General features: G+C 46.3%; 1 protein-coding gene across 3 annotated transcripts in view; it reads left to right on the top strand.

The window, feature by feature from the left end:
- Window positions 1–250: 250 nt before the first annotated feature.
- The window catches only part of NKAIN1 (sodium/potassium transporting ATPase interacting 1), a 55256-nt gene continuing 36822 nt past the window's right edge, over window positions 251–18684 (top strand). The window contains exon 1 of one of the 3 annotated variants that reach the window (XR_003708116.2): window positions 251–1076. Coding sequence is in view for 1 of the 3 variants with exons in the window: in XM_028742783.2 (XP_028598616.1) it covers window positions 1023–1076 (54 nt within the window). In the remaining 2 variants the exon portion in view is untranslated. Of the gene's footprint in view, window positions 1077–11490; window positions 11587–18684 lie in introns of those variants that run through there. The other 2 variants (XM_028742783.2, XM_028742785.2) reach the window with 2 other exon arrangements.

Here is an 18684-nt window from a genome sequence, read left to right as displayed (position 1 = left end):
TCCTTGGAAAGAGAAATGGGGAGATGGATCACACATAAACACCACCACAACTTTACGCACACGCTTCCCATCACCCAGTGTTTCCTCTTAGAGCCGCAGCTACAAAGCTTGTAGGAGGGGGCGGGGGCTTCGTTGGGTAATAAAGGACATCCCTATTCTTTATTGGACGGCGGGACGGAGGAGGTGGGGCGGCCCTTCAGGTGGTGGGGCTAGAATCTCTCGGCTCTCCACGCCCAGAGCTCAGCCAGAGAGCCACGTGGTTGTGGGGGTGCGGGGGGTGGGGTGCGGGTGGTTTGTATTATTCCTGCCGCTTTCGATTGTCTTTTCCCGACGGCGCGGATTCTCCCTTCTTTTTCCTGTTTCCTCTTTTTTTAAAACGCCGCTTTTCAGTGTTACTGTTTCGCAAGGGGGAATCGTGGGTGTGTCTTGAGGCGAGGAGGGCAAACAATGGCGAGGAGGGCTCGTTGAGAGCGCGCCGGGAGAGGATCTCCTCGCTCCTGCACTCCCACCCCCACCCCATGCAAAATTGGGCAAAGCCCGGACGGCTCGTGTTGCCCACCCCGAGCCGCCCCCTTCTCTACACCCCGCTCCCCTCTCGGGAGATGGAGGGCGAGCTCTGATCCAAGAGGGAGCAAAGGCGCGCACGCCTAGCCGCGTGCATTACAATGGAGCGAGGGGCGTCCAGCTTCCAGCAGCCTCGGAAGTGCTGCGCTGGGCGAAGATAAAACGCCCCTGTGGATCTTCTTATATTTTTTTGGGGGGGGCTGCTATTTTGGAAACTCGAAGGCTCGCCCCAGACAAAAGGCGTCGGCGTCGGGCAGGCTCGCCAAGGCGCAAGGAAGGACAAGGCTCGGCCGTTTTGGTTTTGAAGCGCAATGGCCGAGGATGGCTGCCGGCTGCTGCTTTCGGGCGCCCTCTGAGTGAGGTTGTCACTGGCAACGGGAGGCCGAGGGCTGCTGCTGCTGCTGCCGCCGCCGCTTCTGCTGCAACCGGAGGAGGGCGGCTTCCGCGCCAGCGCGGCCATGGGCAAATGCAACGGGCGCTGCACGCTGGTGGGCTTCTGCTGCCTGCAACTGGTAAGGCGGAGCGAGGGCGGCCCCTTCTCCTTCGCCCTCCCCACTCTCGCTCCTCTATTGTGCTACCTTCTCGGTGTTTGTGTGTGATCGCTGCTTCCTCTTTGGGTGGGTGACCTTGCTGCCAAGCCCCCCCGGGCCGGCGGTGGGGAGGTTGACGAGGGGCTGGCCAGGGCGGAAAGTACTTCCTCCAGCCCACCCCCTATTCCCTGTTTTGGAGAGGTGTGGGCTGGAGAGGGCGCTGCTGCTGGTTCCAGAGTGGGGCGAAGGGGTCGTCTGCTTGCCAAGGATGGTGATGTGGGTGGGGCGTCAGGGTTCCTTGTTTCAGGGAACTTGTGGGTTTCCTACAATTTTGTCCGCCTTCTCAGGCAACTCTTGTCCTCCAAAGCGGCTCGCGTCAATCCAAAAGAGGGAGGCTTTGCCATCGGGCTTACAAACGAAAAAAGGAAAAAAGAAAAAGTCAAGGCACCGGCGGAGTGGAGGGAAAAGGCAAAAGAGAGAGCTCAAACTTTAACTAGCTTTGGAGTGGATGAGGAAATGCAAGCATCGCACACAGAAGCAGTCATTTAAAAAGTCGATTCCGGTGTGTTTCGTGGGGCTTTGCTCCTTACAGGGGAAGATGTCTTGCACTAAGGCAGACCATTAGTCCATCTAGCTCAGTGTTGTCTGCCCTGATTGGCAGTGGCTGCCCCAAGTTTTCTGGCAGGAGCATTTCCCTTCCTGGACATCAAACATGGGACCTTCTGTATGCAAAGCAGATGCTCTACCAGAAAGCTGTGACCTTTCCCCTACTAAGTGTGTTTTAGGATTGCTGGTGGCAGGTCGTCACAGTGATGGTGGGCAGGAAAAGAATAGCTCAAGTTTTGGATCTAGGATAGGGAAAAGTCTGCTCAGTAGAATGACATAACTCCTCTCTTTCCCCCTTCCACCTTTATGTTGTTTTGCTAGATCTATCTAGTTCAGCACTATCTCCAGACACGTTCTGCTGGGTGCTGATGAGAAGCCCCTAGACAGGACTCCTGCACCTTTGTTGTTGTTGTTTAGTCGTTTAGTCGTGTCCGACTCTTCGTGACCCCATGGACCAGAGCATGCCAGGCACCTCTGTCCTCCACTACCTCCCGCAGTTTGGTCAAACTCATGCTGGTAACTTCGAGAACACTATCCAACCATCTCGTCCTCTGTCACCCCCTTCTCCTTGTGCCCTCCATCTTTCCCAACATCAGTGTCTTCTCCAGGGAGTCTTCTCTTCTCATGAGGTGGCCAAAGTACTGGAGCCTCAGCTTCACGATCTGTCCTTCCAGTGAGCACTCAGGGCTGATTTCCTTAAGAATGGATGCGTTTGATCTTCTTGCAGTCCATGGGACTCTAAAGAGTCTTCTCCAGCACCATAATTCAAAAGCATCAATTCTTCGGCGATCAGCCTTCTTTATGGTCCAGCTCTCACTTCCATAAATCACTACTTTAATTGCACCTTTAATTGTTGCCATTCCCTCTTTTCTGTAATTATTAAGCCCCGTCCTCCTTTGCATCTGACCACCCTGCTCCCCCCTCATTTTGTGGTTGGCCAAAGATCCATCCTGGATCTTGGGACCAGAGGAAAGAAGTGGGACTGGAAATAATTGATGCTTTAGGGATCAGGACGCATAACAGAAATGGAGATGGGTTTCTAAGAAAAATAAACAAATAAGCTTGGTTATGTGTTATGGACACAAATTGTATTCCTCTATTTACCCACACCTGCTTCCCCTTCCCCTGTTGTCTTGCCTGTGTTTTCATTTTAGATAGCACAGAATTTTACAAAGTGCAGGCAGATAGGTGTGCAATCTAAGTAATGGATAATAAAGTTAACAGAGGGAGAAAAGGTTCCCCATGAAATTCAGACTTAACCGAGTCTTGGTTAGTGCAAGAAACTAGGAAATACCCCAACAATAATTGCCAAGCAATGCAAATAGATGGCTTTTAAAATACAAGCCCATTTAAATTATTTTATTTTATTAAAAACATTCCCAGGACAATGTTAAAACAGCCACACAGCCTACAAGCAAACAGACAAAAGGAATGCTTGGGTCGATTAAGACTCTAGAAAGGCTGATCTTCCTATTTATACAGGAATTACAGGGGTTAATGCCTCTGCAAAAGTGGAATGCTGTGGTTTCATGCTTCTATTATGGGGAATATCAATGAGACTTGGGTAATGTCGATATTGTGTAATGTTGATATTGCCTGGAAGCCAGATGTAAACTTAAAAAGCAAAGCAGCAACAAGAGATCCAACAAAAGGTATATTACTATTTGTACTTCAGTTTTGCATGAAAGTTCTTTAGTTCTTTCTCATGCAAAATACATTAGCTGTCTGGCCTGTCTTGATCAGTGCTCAGGATTACATGAGACAATTTGCTTCATAAAATCGTATGGGAGTGCATAACACTTGGCACATATCTGTATTGCCAGTTGCCAATTGTATTTATCCTACTTTTCCAGCTCAGGGCAGCATATATGTTATCTCCTCTATGATTTTATCTTCATAATGGCCCTGCGAGATTGGTTAGGCTGAGAGAGAGTCACCTGGTTTGTGCGTAATGCTACAGCTTAGTCTGTGTTGACGGACATGAGAGAGTGATCCCTCTTCTCTTCCAGCACAGCCGCAAGACACAGCATGCATTGCTCCTGTTTCCAGTTAGCCACGGTTACTGTTCATGTCTGATCTGTGCTTAGTGTTAACTGTGGTTTAGTGAAATGTGTCAGGAATCGTTCACTGTGGTTTGAAGTTGTCTTGGTTCATTGTGCGCACGGTGGCCACAGTTTACCTGGGTGTGAGCATGAGTCTCCACATTTAGCTGAAAACAAAAGTGAAAGCCAATGATCTCCTTGTGGCTGTGCCTGAAGAAGAGAGAGAAACAGATGAGCCCAAGGCTTGTCTGCACATGTTGCTAATCCAGGGGTGTAGAACCCTTTATTATTATTATTATTTCATGGGCCACAAGATGGTGATGGGTGAGGCCAAAACCCAAAGTGGAGCAACATCCTTCTCTCTCTTCCTCCCTCTCTCTCCCCTCTCCCTCTGCCACCCTCTCTCTCCTGCCACTCTTGATCTTCCTCCCTGCACAGCTGACTACAGGGGAAGGGAAGATCATTCTTGCCAGAGGTCTGAACTAAAGGCTTGCAGAGGGCTCCCCACTCCTGCTTCCATTGTTCCACCCATTTTGGATTTTCTGTCTGCTTCCTCCTCCTGCAACTCCTGCCCCCTTTCTTTCCCTTTGCCCCCCCCCATATGCTGCAGGCCGCATGCAGTTCTTGAGCCACAGGTTCCCTCCCTCCCCATGCTAGGGTCCTGGTTACACCTTTTTCGAGGGCCACATTCCCTTGTGGGAAACCTCCTGAGGGTTACACAATGGGGCCAGGTGCAAACGTAGACAGGGCAACGGATGCACGCTTTAGCTTTGCGCAACAGGTTACATTCTAAGCATGCAGAAGTCGGGTCCCTTCCAACTCTACGATTCTATGTTTCTAAGTCAGAGATTCCCAGCGATAACACACACACACACACACACACACACACACGCCGGTCCTCCTTCCAGGCAAGAGGCATTATTATCACGGTTTAATGACACATTCCGGCTAGACCAGAAGCACTCATGGGTGTGGCCTGTGGAATGAGGTGTGGCCTATCAGAGTCCCAAGAGGTTTGGGAGGCCGCATTTGACCGCCAGGCCTGAAGTTTCCCACCCCTGGTATAGTGTTCACATGTGATTGACAGGCTAAAGGTTACCTACAGCTCTTCATGACCGAGTGGAGTCTTACAACCAGTTTTCCCTGGCTGCAGCGCAGTTCTCTAGCTGTTACACCATCCTGTCTTTTGAAAAAGAGAGCCTGTGAAAGGTTTTATAGCTCTTTTGGGCTGGAGCGGATCTGTCCAAGTATGCTTTGCATCTGTTGCCTTTCAATGTATGCACACAGGGAAACTTTTATTACAGAGTGAAATCTGCACTGGTGGACAGCTCAGTCGGTAGAATGTGAGACTCTTAATCTCAGGGTTGTGGGTTTGAGCCCCACATTGGGCAAAAGTTTCCTGCATTTTAGGGGGTTGGACTAGATGACCCTTGTGGTCCCTTCATAGCTGTCAACTTTTCCCTTTTCTTGTGAGGAATCCTATTCAGAATAAGGGAATTTCCCTTTAAAAAAAGGGAAATGTTGTCAGCTATGGGTCCCTTCCAACTTTACATTTCTATGATACTGTGAGGCACTTTTAAGCTTGTGCAGCCCACTCCTGCAACTGTATGAGGACTGAGGTGAGGAGGAGACTTTGTCAGCACCTTCCCCCATCATTAGTAAGCATAAGAAAGAGAAATTGTGAACAGCTCTTTGTGCTGAAACTTGCTTGTAGAGTATGTTTCAACACTTTGCAGGGAGATTAAAACTGCGGCCCTAAGTAAATTTGCTTGGAAGCAATTCCACTTTAAGCTGGTGCATTAGTAAATATGGTCAGAGTCGAGTTGCACAACTTGCTCTGGGTACAGAGAAAATTACTGCTGCTGGGTACATCATTGATTTTCCCCTTGCTTGGACTTGATCAAATGAAACATCTCTCTCGATTCTAGCCGAATGCATAGAGGGGGGAGTGAGCACACAGAGCCCTGCCCACTTGTTGCACTGATTCTACCTTCCCTGCTCATGTATACAGAGAGCATTCAAATGCACCCACATGAACAGCTTAATGCACAGAGATGAAAATGGGGTAGCCTTTCCTATTTAAAACTGGAGAAGGGTTGTGGCTTCATGGTGGAGTAGGGAACTTGTGACTGTCCAGATCTTGCTGGACTCCAACTCCCATCAGCCCCAGCCAGCATGGTCATTGGTCTAGGAGGATGGGAGTTGGAGTCCAGCAATATTTGGAGCAATTCCAGGTTCTGCTTTCATAGTGTTGGTCAGAGAAGGGGAACTTTGAGCCCTGGGGCCAAACATGGTCCTTCCAAGCCTCTCTGTCAGGCCCTCAGGACTCTCCCCTATCTGCACCCCTCTCCCCAGGCTACATCTCACCCTCACCAGCACTACGCTGGGCTATCTTCAAGTGTGTTTGCCTGGCTGGAATGTTGTCCTTGAACTGTGACAAAATTCACATTGCAAAGGTGCATCTAAACACAAAAGGTTTCAAAAGGAGGGATGGTTGCTGCTGAACCTCTGCTGGTAGGGAGTTCCACAGGGGAAGCCCTGCCACACTCAGTCTCTAGTGCTGAGAAATCACCAGAGGATCCTGGGTAATCATGATGGAACATACGGAATCAGGTGGTACTTAAGGCCCCATGTTTCCCCCCTTGGTTTTGTTTGTATGTTGTTGTTTTTGAAAACTTATTAAAACAAAACCAAAGCACCACCATGCTATTGGGGACAGTGGATGAATGCCCAAGAGGCCATGGGGAATGGGCACTGGGTGCAAGCTGTTTTTCCTTCTCTGGCTTTTCCACCTCTGGTCAAGCCTACCTACCCCGAGATACAAGATACCACAGTATCCTGGCCCTGTTTTTACATTTCGGGGTTTTGCTGTTTTTCTGCACTGAGTGAAGGTTTCAATTATTGTTTTTAAGTTATTGTCTTTGCCTCAGAAGGCAGGTCACCATTCTACAGGTCCTGAAGTTACCACTGGAGCGTTGGCAAAAGGAAGGTTTGATTGGAGGAGGGGTAAAGGGATCCCTCTATTTCCAGTTTGAGTCAATTTACCTATGTGTCCATTCTGTCCATGATTTAAAGAAATCGTAGTTTTCTGTCTATGATTTAAAGAAATCATAGTTGGAAGGGACCCCAGGGTCATCTAGTCCAACCCCCAGCAGTGCAGGAATCCTTTGCCCAATATGGGGCTCAAACCCATGACTCTGAGATCAAGAGTCTCATGTTCTACCAACTGAACTATCCCAGGTGCTGACTGAATGTTCATATCAGCATTTCATCACAAAATACGTATTTAGACAATGCTGTTTTGTCTCAGTGGGTGAATTTCTAAACATATTTTGTCCTAAAACACTCAGGCTGATTTCCCCCACACATTTAGTATGTCTTTTTTTAAAAAAAAAAAATCTGTGGTCCATATTGCAAAAATTGAAGAAGGTCAGATTCGGAAGGATAATAAATTACATTTTGATCCGCATTTCCATCCAGGAGGTCAGTTCACATGTGAATTGACAGAGATCTAACTCTAGGAAGCATCCCAGAGCAGGAGGAGAGAGTCTTGGCACACACCTCAATACTGGAACCTTTCCCTTGACTTTCATGTCCTGTAAGAGTAGTTCTGCTGAATCCAACCAAATGTCCCCCTAGTCTAGCTCTCTGTTTCTCCCAGTGGCCCACCAGATGCTTTTGGCAAAGCCCACTAGCAGGGCACAAAGGAGTTTGCTCATCACCCAATCCCTACTCTGCTCCTGGTATTCAGAGTCACACTCCTCCTGAACCTAGAGGGTACACACAGTGGTTGTGCCGAGGTGCTCTAGTGATGGACTGCTGTGGCAAATGCACTCGGCGTGATCATTTTTTACATCTGCCCTTCGTATGCCGAAGACCCTTATCTCCCAAATACCATGTGATTCAGGCTCTCACAGTCTTTCAGAAGCTTCCTTTGTGGCTGGCTGTTGTCAGTTCAGCAGCCTCTTTGCCTTGATGTTGGTTGTGCTTGATAATTGGATCTGCCTCTTATGTCGTGTCTTAAATGTGCTCTGTGACTCATCAGCTGACTCACTCCATCCTCAGTCCTTATTCTTCTATACCACACCACACCACTTGACACCACTGTGTTTCACGTCTCGGGATCACTGCCCTGGTGTTCTGTTTGTGTGTGTGTGTGTGTGTGTGTGTGTGTGTGTGTGTGTTTGCAGGGGGTGAGGGTGGGTTGCGTGATTTAAACGTTAGTGCACCTCAAATGGGTGGTGCAGAATGATTTGGATGCTCTTTGCTGAATGCTCCATTTTGGGACCCTTGGAATATTATCCTAGTCACATGGGAAGTTGTGTTAGAAACTCAGATATATAAGGTAGGCATCCAATGGCTCCTTAAGCCAAGGTTGCAGTCACCAAAATGGAATGTCTAGTTGCCATTTTGGGGCAAGTCTTGTTTTTCAAACGATGAACCGCATGTGATTGATTCTCAGTTAAACATCTGGCTAGATGACAACCTTGAGCTTTGAGAACTTAAAGAAGAAAAGCCACTTAATCACATATATATTGGCATATTCCGACCTCTTTGCCTTAATGGTGACTGTTCCTGCTCAGGCTGCACACAGAAAAAGCAATTTGGTTCCAGAAATTCATTCCAATGGCACTGATAAAATACAACTGATAGAATTCTACAGGATGTGGTATTAATGTGTGTGAAAGCAGTCAAGATCCAATGATCCCAAGATACAGTGGTTCCTCGGGTTACAGACGCTTCAGGTTACAGACTCCCCTAACTCAGAAATAGTACCTCGGGTTAAGAACTTTGCTTCAGGATGAGAACAGAAATCGTTCCCCATTAGCTAAAGTGGTGCTTCAGGTTAAGAACAGTTTCAGGTTAAGAATGGACCTCCGGAACGAATTAAGTACTTAACCCGAGGTACCACTGTAGTGATGTCAGGCGCCCACACATCTTCACTTGGTTGCAAGTGGTCGACAGCCAAGTGCAAAATGCTAATTTTGAACACTGATGGGATGTTCTTCTTGCTCAGGGGATCACCCACCTGTCCACAATCTGATGTCATATTGCACCAGGTGATTGGCAGGTGGTTGGTTTCACCCACCTGTCAAAGTTGGCCCATCAGCATTGGGGGAGGGGGAATAATGCACAAAGCAGGATTGAACTCCCTACATGTCAGATGAAGTGCAGGATGTTAAACCCTGCCTTTAAGGAGTGCCACTATGGTCATGGTTAGTAAGTTGGACTGGGGAGACATGGGTTCAAATCTCATTTGTCCATTAAGCTTTCTGCACGAATCTCAGCCATGCACAGTGTCATTGAGAGCATGATGGTGGTTGGTGGGGAACAATGCGCACTTGATAGTGCCCTTAACTCCTTGGAGGGAAAATGGGATAAATTTTCACTACAGCTCTGTGTTCCTTTTAAATCTGTTGTCATTTGCGTCTTGAAATTACAGTCTGTTGTGCATGCTTCTGAACCATAATGTGGCGTAGACACATCCCCCCTGCTCTATATTTTTTCGCAGCAAATCTGCCATTTTTAGAAATGCATTGTCTCATAAAATTAAACTGCTAGCATAATGGATCGATGCTGTACAAATGAAATTGAGCAATTGAAATTGGATGTAACGCCAGTCAGATCTAAAGTCCAAGTTGTAATTAACTTTCTGCAGTTGGCTATCCCTGGGAAGCAAATGTTTTTATGTGCACAGCTCATCAGGCATGCTAAATCTGGTGTGTTAATCATTTGCAGTGTGTCCAAAATCTGAATAAAATTGTAAACATTCCCCAAGCACCATCCCACCAAACTTACAGCAGGTCTATTCATGGAGAAAGAAGGGATAGTGGGGAACCTGGAACACAAGTGCAGCCTACCTACATCTCACCCCATCTTCCAGAAATGATAGACCTGTTCTCTGATGCTACTCCACTGGTTTAAGTTCTGTACCAAACCAATGCTCCACTTGGAAATGGCTTTTTAAAAATACTTGTAAATATTTTAAGACATGACAACTCAACAACAAATACCCCACTTTACATTATTCACATTTTATATTTCTAGCCAATGGGCTAGATGTTTTTGGTCCCCCAGTCCCTGCAGCCCATTTTGTCAATCAGCTGAACCCATCCACCTGTCAATCACCATGATTTTGGGTGAAGCATTGTTTTTCTTTGTCCCCGGGATTTGATTTCAAACCATGCAGGCACAGGTATAGGGCTTTGCAAGCAGTGCCAGTCACCTGGTTGTTGGCTCTTGCAACATGTCCATGATCATGGTGGCACTTGCAAAGATGGTGCATGCAAATCCTACTTTTGGCAGGGGAAGCTATGCCTTTACTAGCCAGGTGTAGGGCAGGTAGGCATGATTTGACCAATAATAATAATAATCATAATATTTCTGGCTGGGTTTCCCCAGCCACTCTGGGCAGCTCCCAACAGAATATTAAAAAGACAATAAAACATCAAACACTAAAAACCTCCCTAAACAGCGCTGCCTTCAGATGTTGTCTAAAAATCAGACAGTTGTTTATTTCCTTGACATCTGATGGGAGAGCGTTCCACAGGGTGGGCGCCACTACCGAGAAGGCCCTTTGCCTGGTTCTATGTAACTTTGCTTCTCGCAGGGAGTGAACCAATACGAAGGCCCTTGGAGCGGGACCTCAGCATCTGGGCAGAACAATGGGGGTGGTCTCTGCTTAGGCCTGGAGACCAGAGGTTCCCCAGTGCTGGGTAGACGTGGTACCCAGAGATATTAGTGACAATGGCAATAATAATGTTGCTGTTTGTTACTTGGCGCAGCCAAGGTGACCTTTTCAAAATGTGTCACCTGTACTATCCAAGAGGAAAATTTTCATTCTGACATGGCTTATTCTTTCAAATAACTTTTTTTTCTAAGAACTTAAGAAGAGCTTGCTGGATCAGGCCAAGGGCATCCTGTTCTCACATTGGCCAACCAGATGCCTGTGGGAAACCTGCAAGCAGGACCCAAACACAAGAGCCCTCTCTCTTCCTGTGGCTTCCAGCAACTAGAAATCAGAAGCATCATCTCCTCCAGCTGTGGAGTCAAAGCACAGCCAAGGTGGCTAGTTTCCTCCAGGGAACTTTGTCATATTCTGAATAGAGTCTGTCCATTGATCTCAATGACCTGGTCATGGACCTCCATGATCTCAGTGCTCCTGACCCGGAAACTCCATCCTTATTTATAGTGATTGCTGAATAGCTAGGCAGGCAGAAGACAACCTCTTGCAATATCTGTATCAATTTGTGGCAGCCGCTGCAGGACAACAGGGCGGTAGGCCAAGAGATTGGATCAAGTTGCCTTTCTCCATAGATTGGGGATTGGGGCAGAGAGAGAAGGGAGCCTCGATTCTTCTATATGTGAGTTTTCAATTACACAATTAAATGCACAATTAGGTATAATTACCAGTGCTCAGGAGCCGCGACTGTTCATAATAGGCATGTAATCTACTGCAGTCACTGTTTATACTGCTCAGCCCCTCTCCCTAATGATTATGGAATGCTTCCACATTTGCATGGTTGCCATGGAAATCATGTTTGGAGCTGACAAACGGCACTCGGGATGGAAGGCCGCGATATTTCTTTGGGTAGGGGGGAAGCTGCAGCTGCTGGAGGGAGAAGGTTGGCTGTGGGGTCTGTGGTGGCAACTGCAGTGTCCTAAGAATGTCAGAAGAGCCTCTCTGAATTGGGCCAATGGCTCACCAAGTCCAGCATCCTGTTCTTCCAGTAGCTGTCTGCGTGAGAAAGCCCACAAACCAAGACCTGAGCACCACAGCACTCTCCCCACTTGTGATTCCATAGCAAGGGGTCTTCGTAAGTGCACTGCCTTTGGTCGTCAAGGTTAGTATCCATTTATATCCTCCATGAATTTGTCCTCTTTGTAAACCGTCCAAGTTGGTGGCCATCGCTGCCTCTTGTGGGAGCAATTTCCACGGTTTGACTTTGTGCTGTGTTTGAAGCATTCCTTGCATGCCCGGCATCTCCACTTAAAAGAGCAAAACCATCATGGCTAGTAGATATTTAAGAAGTTGCTGTTTAGGGTGGGTGTTTTAGATCCTATAAGACAGGCACATCCAACTCCCTAGAGACTGTGATCTACTCCCAGTATAAAACAACTGGCAGTGGTCTAATTATTATTATTATTATTATTATTATTATTATTACCCCGCCCTCCCCAGCCAAGACTGGGCTCAGGGCGGCTAACAACCAATAATAAAAACAAGTTGATTAAAATACAACTTAAAAAGCAAGATTAAAATACAACATTAAAACATTAAGATACAGCCTCTTCACAGGAGGAGAAAGGAAAAAAGAAAGAGGGGGAGGGAATCAAATTGATTCTAATCCAAAGGCCAGGTGAAACAACTCTGACATACAGGCCCTGCGGAAAGAAATCAGATCCCGCAGGGCCCTGGTCTCATGAGACAGAGCGTTCCACCAGGCCGGAGCCAGTGTTGAAAAGGCCCTGGCTCTGGTTGAGGCTAATCTAACTTCCTTAGGGCCTGGGATCTCTAGGGCCTAGGACCTCTACCCATTGTCATTGGAGGGGGGCGGGGAGACCAAAGTTGTTGAGCTCCTTTTAGGGTAGGCCAAAGTTGTTGAGCTTTCTTTAGAGGACCCCACAGTGGTTGAGCTTTTTTGAGGGGAGGCTAGAGTTACTCTGCTTTTTGCGGGGAGGAGGAGCGTTAAAATCGCTGTAAAACTACACCACTAATAACAAGCAGGAGCAGCAATACATTCCAACGGCGGCGGGGGTGGAGCCAGTGATGATAAGGGAGCCCGTGATTGACCACGATCGACCGCAGTCATTCAGAGATCGACCTGTCAATCGATTGACCTGTTGGACATCGCTGCTATAAGAGGATTCCTTGGGAACACCTGTATTTCCCATGTGGGGTACAAATGTCTAAAGAGAGCCAGTGTGGTGTAGTGGTTAAGAGCGGTGGACTCGTAATCTGGTGAACAGGGTTCACTTTCCCGCTCCTCCACATGCAGCTGCTGGGTGACCTTAGGCTAGTCACACTTCTCTGAAGTCTCTCAGCCCCACTCACCTCACAGAGTGTTTATTGTGGGGGAGGAAGGGAAAGGAGAATGTTAGCAGCTTTGAGACTCCTTCGGGTAGTGATAAAGCGGGATATCAAATCCAAACTCTTCTTCTTCTTCTTCATTGTACATGACAATGAAATCCACAGAGAGAAGGGAAAGTGTTTGGATGAATCCCAAACCTGAAGTGTGCTGCTTTGGAATACTCTGAAGCAACACGGGCGTCCTCCAAAGTTGCCAACCTGGGGTTCTTTCCCAAGCTTTGTGGACAAAGGTGCTTCCATGCAACCTCTTGTCAGGGACTGGGCAGAGGAGGAATGGTGGAGGCCGCCTCCCCAGCCTGACCCTTCCAGAGAAGAAGATGACAGTTTAGAATTACAACAGGGGTTTGAGGGAGATCACAGCTCAGAGGCAGATGAGGAGAAAAGCTGGGAAATAATGGGAGAGGAGGAGGAAGAAATGGAAGCACCAGGGGGTGACAGCTGATGGACACAGTGTCTCTAGAAAGCATTCCAGACCTTCCCTCTCTCCCAGAACCCAGCGAGCATTGAAAGTAAGAGAGCAAAGAGCTCAAAGGCAGAGGGCACTTTTCAGAACCCGTAGCAATGACGCATGAGGAAGTGGGAGAGACAACACCATTATTGTAAGAGGCTGCATTCCCAATCCTCTCTCTGTAAATATTGAATAAAAAGCAGGTGGTAAGGACTTTTCCTTGTCTTATCCGTTCCTGGCCACCTGCCGTGGGGGTTGGTTCTTCTGCCGCCTGACACCTGTCTACTGAGAATTTCTTCTGATTGATTTGGAGGGAGATTAGTCAACATTGGCTGTTTAATGACCAGCCATTTCTATTCATTTGCAGAGAAGTTAAACAATGTTGCATCATTGCAAGTGTTGTCTTTTCCTTTCCACTCCATTCTCATCACTTTCTGTCAGCAGTAAATCACACCGTTGAAAATTGGAGTTAACTCTTTGTTAGCAAAGATATGATCTTCACAGACTTGGCAGTGTGTCAGGCATAATGAGCACAGCAACTCCTCCGTAGTAGGTCTTACCCCATGAATCAGTTGCCGAGACTGAAAGTCCTCACCTCGCTACAGCTGTCTTAAGTCCCCTCCTCTCCAGGAGACCTCACCTGCAACCAATCTTTTGGAGAAGGAGGTTTGTTGCATGAGACTTCCCGGTCAACTATAATTGTTCAACTTGAATATGCTTGTACAGGTATGTGCCTGAATCCTGCCTGAAAATAGTGGCTGCCTGGAAATGCCCCAATTCTGAGTGACAGTAGTGCACCTGCGAAAATTGATGCCTTTTCCTCCAGGGAAGTGTTGGTTTTGACTGACAGCTCTAGCTTCCTACCAGGGAATAACTTTGACAGAGGGGTGGGGTGGGGGGCTCTTTTCACTTCTGATCACAGTGCTCTGTGTTTGGAGGGATGTTGGAGGAACAGATCCGTTGCTGTCAACTGAGCAGAAAACAAAAACAAATATGCAGGCTGCTTTTTGTACATCACAGTTCCCTAAGCTCTTCACCTGTGTATCCGAAATGTTGCAAGTTGCTTACCTGGGGATGTCTGTATGATGTATGCCATTTTCATACTTATTCTTCCAAAACACTAGGAGGGGAGCAAATGTTTCTACCTAAAGACTTTCCTTTGGTGGGTTTCTATCCCCTCGGAAGGTGACAGAAATTGCGGGGAAATTGAATCTAATTCTGTTAAGCTATCTATCATCTATCTATCTATCTATCTATCTATATATCTATCTATCTATCTATCTATTTATTTAACCAACAACCAAAACACAGTGAAAACAAACAGTGAAACCCCCCCAGGCGGCTGATACATTGGGTATACATAATCAATAATAACATATTCAAATCGACCATATGTACAATTCTTAACACACCTCCCTCCATAAGGTTTATTTAATTTTTAACATTTTAATTGCTCCAAATTGTTCAATCCTGTCCAAATAATTCAATATCTTCTCAAACCAATCCTCCTCCTTCTCACTGACCTTAAACCCTTTCAGTTTATGTATCTTCACAGATAGTATAAGATTATAATATTTTTCAATTTTCCCTCCATTGGTTCCATTTAAGCAATAAGAATAAGAATAATAAAGTTGTAGCCAGTTTCTCATCAAGCCTCAACTTAGGAAGCTATCTTATACTGACCATTGATCCACCTAGTTCAATATTTTCTAAACTAACTGGCAGTGCCTGTCCAGAATTGCAGGCTGGATTCTCTCCCAACTCTACTTGGTGATGCCAGGGATCGAACTTGAGGCCATAGAATTGGAAGGGACCCCAAGGGTCATCTAGTCCAACCCCTTGCAATGCAGGAACCTTTTGCCCCATGTGGGACTCAAACCCATGACCCTGGGATTAAGAGTCGTGCTCTACTGAGTGAGCTATCCCAGATCTCCCCTTTTGCCTACAAAGTAGATGCTGTACCACCAAACTGCCACCCTTCCCCCATATGTGGGCCTTAGATTTTCCTAAGCGAGGTTCTTACTCGGTTTGGACCTGACTCAAAGTGGGTGTCCTGTAAAGCAGTCTGTGCCAAATTAACCCTGTGAAACGCCCTGAGACCTCTGGATATAGGGTGGTATATGTTTTGTTCAGGGAAGTGGGTGGCGCTGTGGTCTAAACCACTGAGCTTCTTGGGCTTGCTGATCAGAAGGTTGGTGGTTCGAATCCCTGCAACGGGGTGAGCTCCCGTTGCTCAGTCCCTGCTCCTGCCAACCTAGCAGTTTGAAAGCACGACAAAGTGCAAGTAGATAAATAGGTACTGCTCTGGCGGGAAGGTAAACGGCGTTTCTGTGCGCTGCTCTGGTTCGCCAGAAGCGGCTTAGTCATGCTGGTCACATGACCCAGAAGCTGTACGCCGGCTCCCTTGGCCAATAAAGCGAGATGAACGCCACAACCTCAGAGTCGGCCACAACTGGACCTAATGGTCAGGGGTCCTTTTACCTTTACCTATGTTTTGTTCTCATTTTGTATTTTTACGTTGTGAACTGCCCTGTGATATTTGGGTGATGGGCGGTATACAAATTTGATTGATAAATAATAATCAATAAATTTAAAGTGTCTTTGTCTTATTTTTAAAAAAGTATATACTCCCTTTCACACATGAATTAAGGCAGTGTACTACAAAAGATCAACTACTTTAAAATTCCCTTTAAAGCACAATAAAGCAGCGTGCATGAGACCTTAAAAGGCCTAACCTAAAAAGAAATTAAGTTTCAGTAGATGCCTGGGTGAACAAAGGTGCTTTTAACTGCTGCTGGTGGTGGATGCTTGCTGGATCTCTCGGCATCTTGGTATGAGAAGTGGGATGGCTGATTTGGATCAGTGTTTGGCACTCCTGCTGTCCTTCCTTTGCAATCTGTTGCTAATAATGCCTGTTCCTGTGGCCGTGCTGGTTGATTTAGTCAGAGCCCTGTTTGAGCAATTGGCTATCTTGCTTCATTGTCTCTCCGTTCCTTGCACTGAATATGGGCTGAGAGTTTGCCAGAGCTGTCAACCCAAAGATTTACTGTGTTGTCTCCAGATGCTCAAACGAAGAAGAAAAAGGGCTCCCTGTGGGCCTCGTAGAAATGAGGCTGGCTGGTGACCGGATGCTATTTCTCTTGATTTGAATAGTCTTCAGGATTTCGTTTTGCAGCTTTCAAAGAGAGTCTTCCTGTTGCACTTGCTTTCTGGTGATGATTGGGGAATTTCCCACAGGTATATTTTTTTCCACAGAGATCATTTACGAAAATGCCTTGTTTTCACAACATTGTGCAATACCAGTCAAACTGATTGGGTTCAAAATTTTGTTTAGACATTTTTCTGGTGGCTATCTCAGGAAGCATTCATTGTGCGAAGATGATGATTTTATTATTCCCTTGTACCTATGGGAGCGCCTTTCCTGGTACAGTGGTACCTCAGGTTACGGACCCTTCAGGTTACAGACATTTTAGGTTACAGACTCCGCTAACCCAGAAATAGTACCTTGGGTTAGTAACTTTGCTTCAGGATGGCAACAGAAATTGTGCAGCCCCATTAGCTAAAGTGGTACCTCAGATTAAGAACATTTCAGGTTAAGAATGTACCTCCGGAACGAACTAAATTCTTAACCCAAGGTATCACTGTATGTCCCACGGAGGACCTTAAGGTCTTCAAACAAAAACACCTTGGAGGTCCCTGCCACAGAGAGGTTAGGCTGGCCTTGTCCAGAGCCAAGGCTTTTTGGGCTGTGGCCCAACACTCTGTCACAAGAGACTAGGGCCCTGCAGGATTTGACATCTTTCTGCAGGGCCTGCAAGACGGAGCTGTTCTGCCAGGCCTTTGGCCAAGGCACAGTGACCCCCTCTCTCCTTCTGCAATCCTCATAGAACTCTAACCCAATGGTTGCCATTAATTTGATTCTGAATTGATTTTAGAATGTATTTTAATTAATTGACTGTGTGATTTTATGTACACTGTGCTATTTTTAATTGTTAGCTGCTCTGAGCCCGGCTTTGGCAAGGGAGGGCAGGATACAAATTTTTAAAAAATATTATTATTATTATTATCTATATCCTGCCCATCTGGTTAGGCTTTCCCAGCCACCTTGGGCAACTTACAGCATATATAAAAACAAAATAAAACTTCAAACATTGAAAACTTCCCAAAACAGGGCTGCCTTCAAATGTCTTCCAAAAGTTGTATAGCTCTTTATCTCCTTGACATCCGAAGGGATGGTGTTCTGCAGGGAGGGCGCCATATTTGTGAACCGCCAACGAAGAAGGATGTAGTAGCTTGTTTCTCGATGGAGTCTTTGGGAAGGGTATGCCATGAAAATCCACAAGGATCCCTTGCTGGGAATCTAGGGGCTGACATTCTTTTTGCACTGCATGCTGCATGTACTGCAAGCATTCTCTGCTGATTGGGACATAGAAAAACCATGGTTTTGCACAACAGCTGATTTGCAAGTGCCTTGTTGGGAGGGGGGTCAAAGAAGAGCTGCAGCGGGGAGGTTAGATCTTTGACTTCTGCAGGAATGTTAGTTCCCAGAGTTCCCTGAGAAGTGGGATTTCTTGTTAAACCACTTTGGGAATCTCCAAACACCTTTCAACACCTTTGGCAAACTACACTCCCCAGGAATTTTGGGGGGAAGCCACAAGTGTCCGAGGGCCTTCTCGGTATTGGCGCCCGCCCTGTGGAACGCCCTCCCATCAGATGTCAAGGAAATAAACAACTCTGACTTTTCGAAGACATCTGAAGGCAGCCCTGCTTAGGGAAGTTTTTAATGTTTGATGTTTTATTGTGCTTTTAATTTTCTGTTGGGAGCTGCTCAGAGTGGCTGGGGAAACACAGTCAGATGGGCAGGGTATAAATAATAATAATAATAATAATAATAATAATAATAATAATTATTATTATTATTATTATTATTATTATTATTATTATTATACTTCCAAACTACAAACAGTGCAACCTCACTCAGTACAGATCAAATTACCTTGTCTGGAATAAGCTTTGATTAAAGGGCGTACCCTGCGCTCCTCTGAGAGGAAGGTGGGCAGATATAAATTAAACGAGTAAATGAGTAAATAAAAATATTTGGTGTCCTCCTGCGATTGCTGTCCTGCAGCAACCCCAGTAATTCCTGCAGATTCTCCTGCATGGTTAGCTAGCAAGCCACACCCCTTAATATTGCTGTTACTTTAACAACACCAATAGGGTTTCTTTCACTAAGAAAAGATTGAACCTTTGATCTTTCAAATTTAGTAACATCCCTTGTAATACCCGAACGCATTCAGTTACAATAAAAATGCTTGATTTCTAGAACACGAAAACTTTTTGCTTATTTTTATCTCATGTTACTCTATAAGAAAGCCTTACTGGAGCCATGTAGAAATTCTGGTT

Source organism: Podarcis muralis, chromosome 7 (genome assembly GCF_964188315.1).
Source record: "Podarcis muralis chromosome 7, rPodMur119.hap1.1, whole genome shotgun sequence".
NCBI classification, from domain to species: domain Eukaryota; kingdom Metazoa; phylum Chordata; class Lepidosauria; order Squamata; family Lacertidae; genus Podarcis; species Podarcis muralis.
The sequence above is the reverse complement of the archived record's forward strand: the minus strand, read 5'-3'. Positions and strand labels throughout refer to the sequence as shown.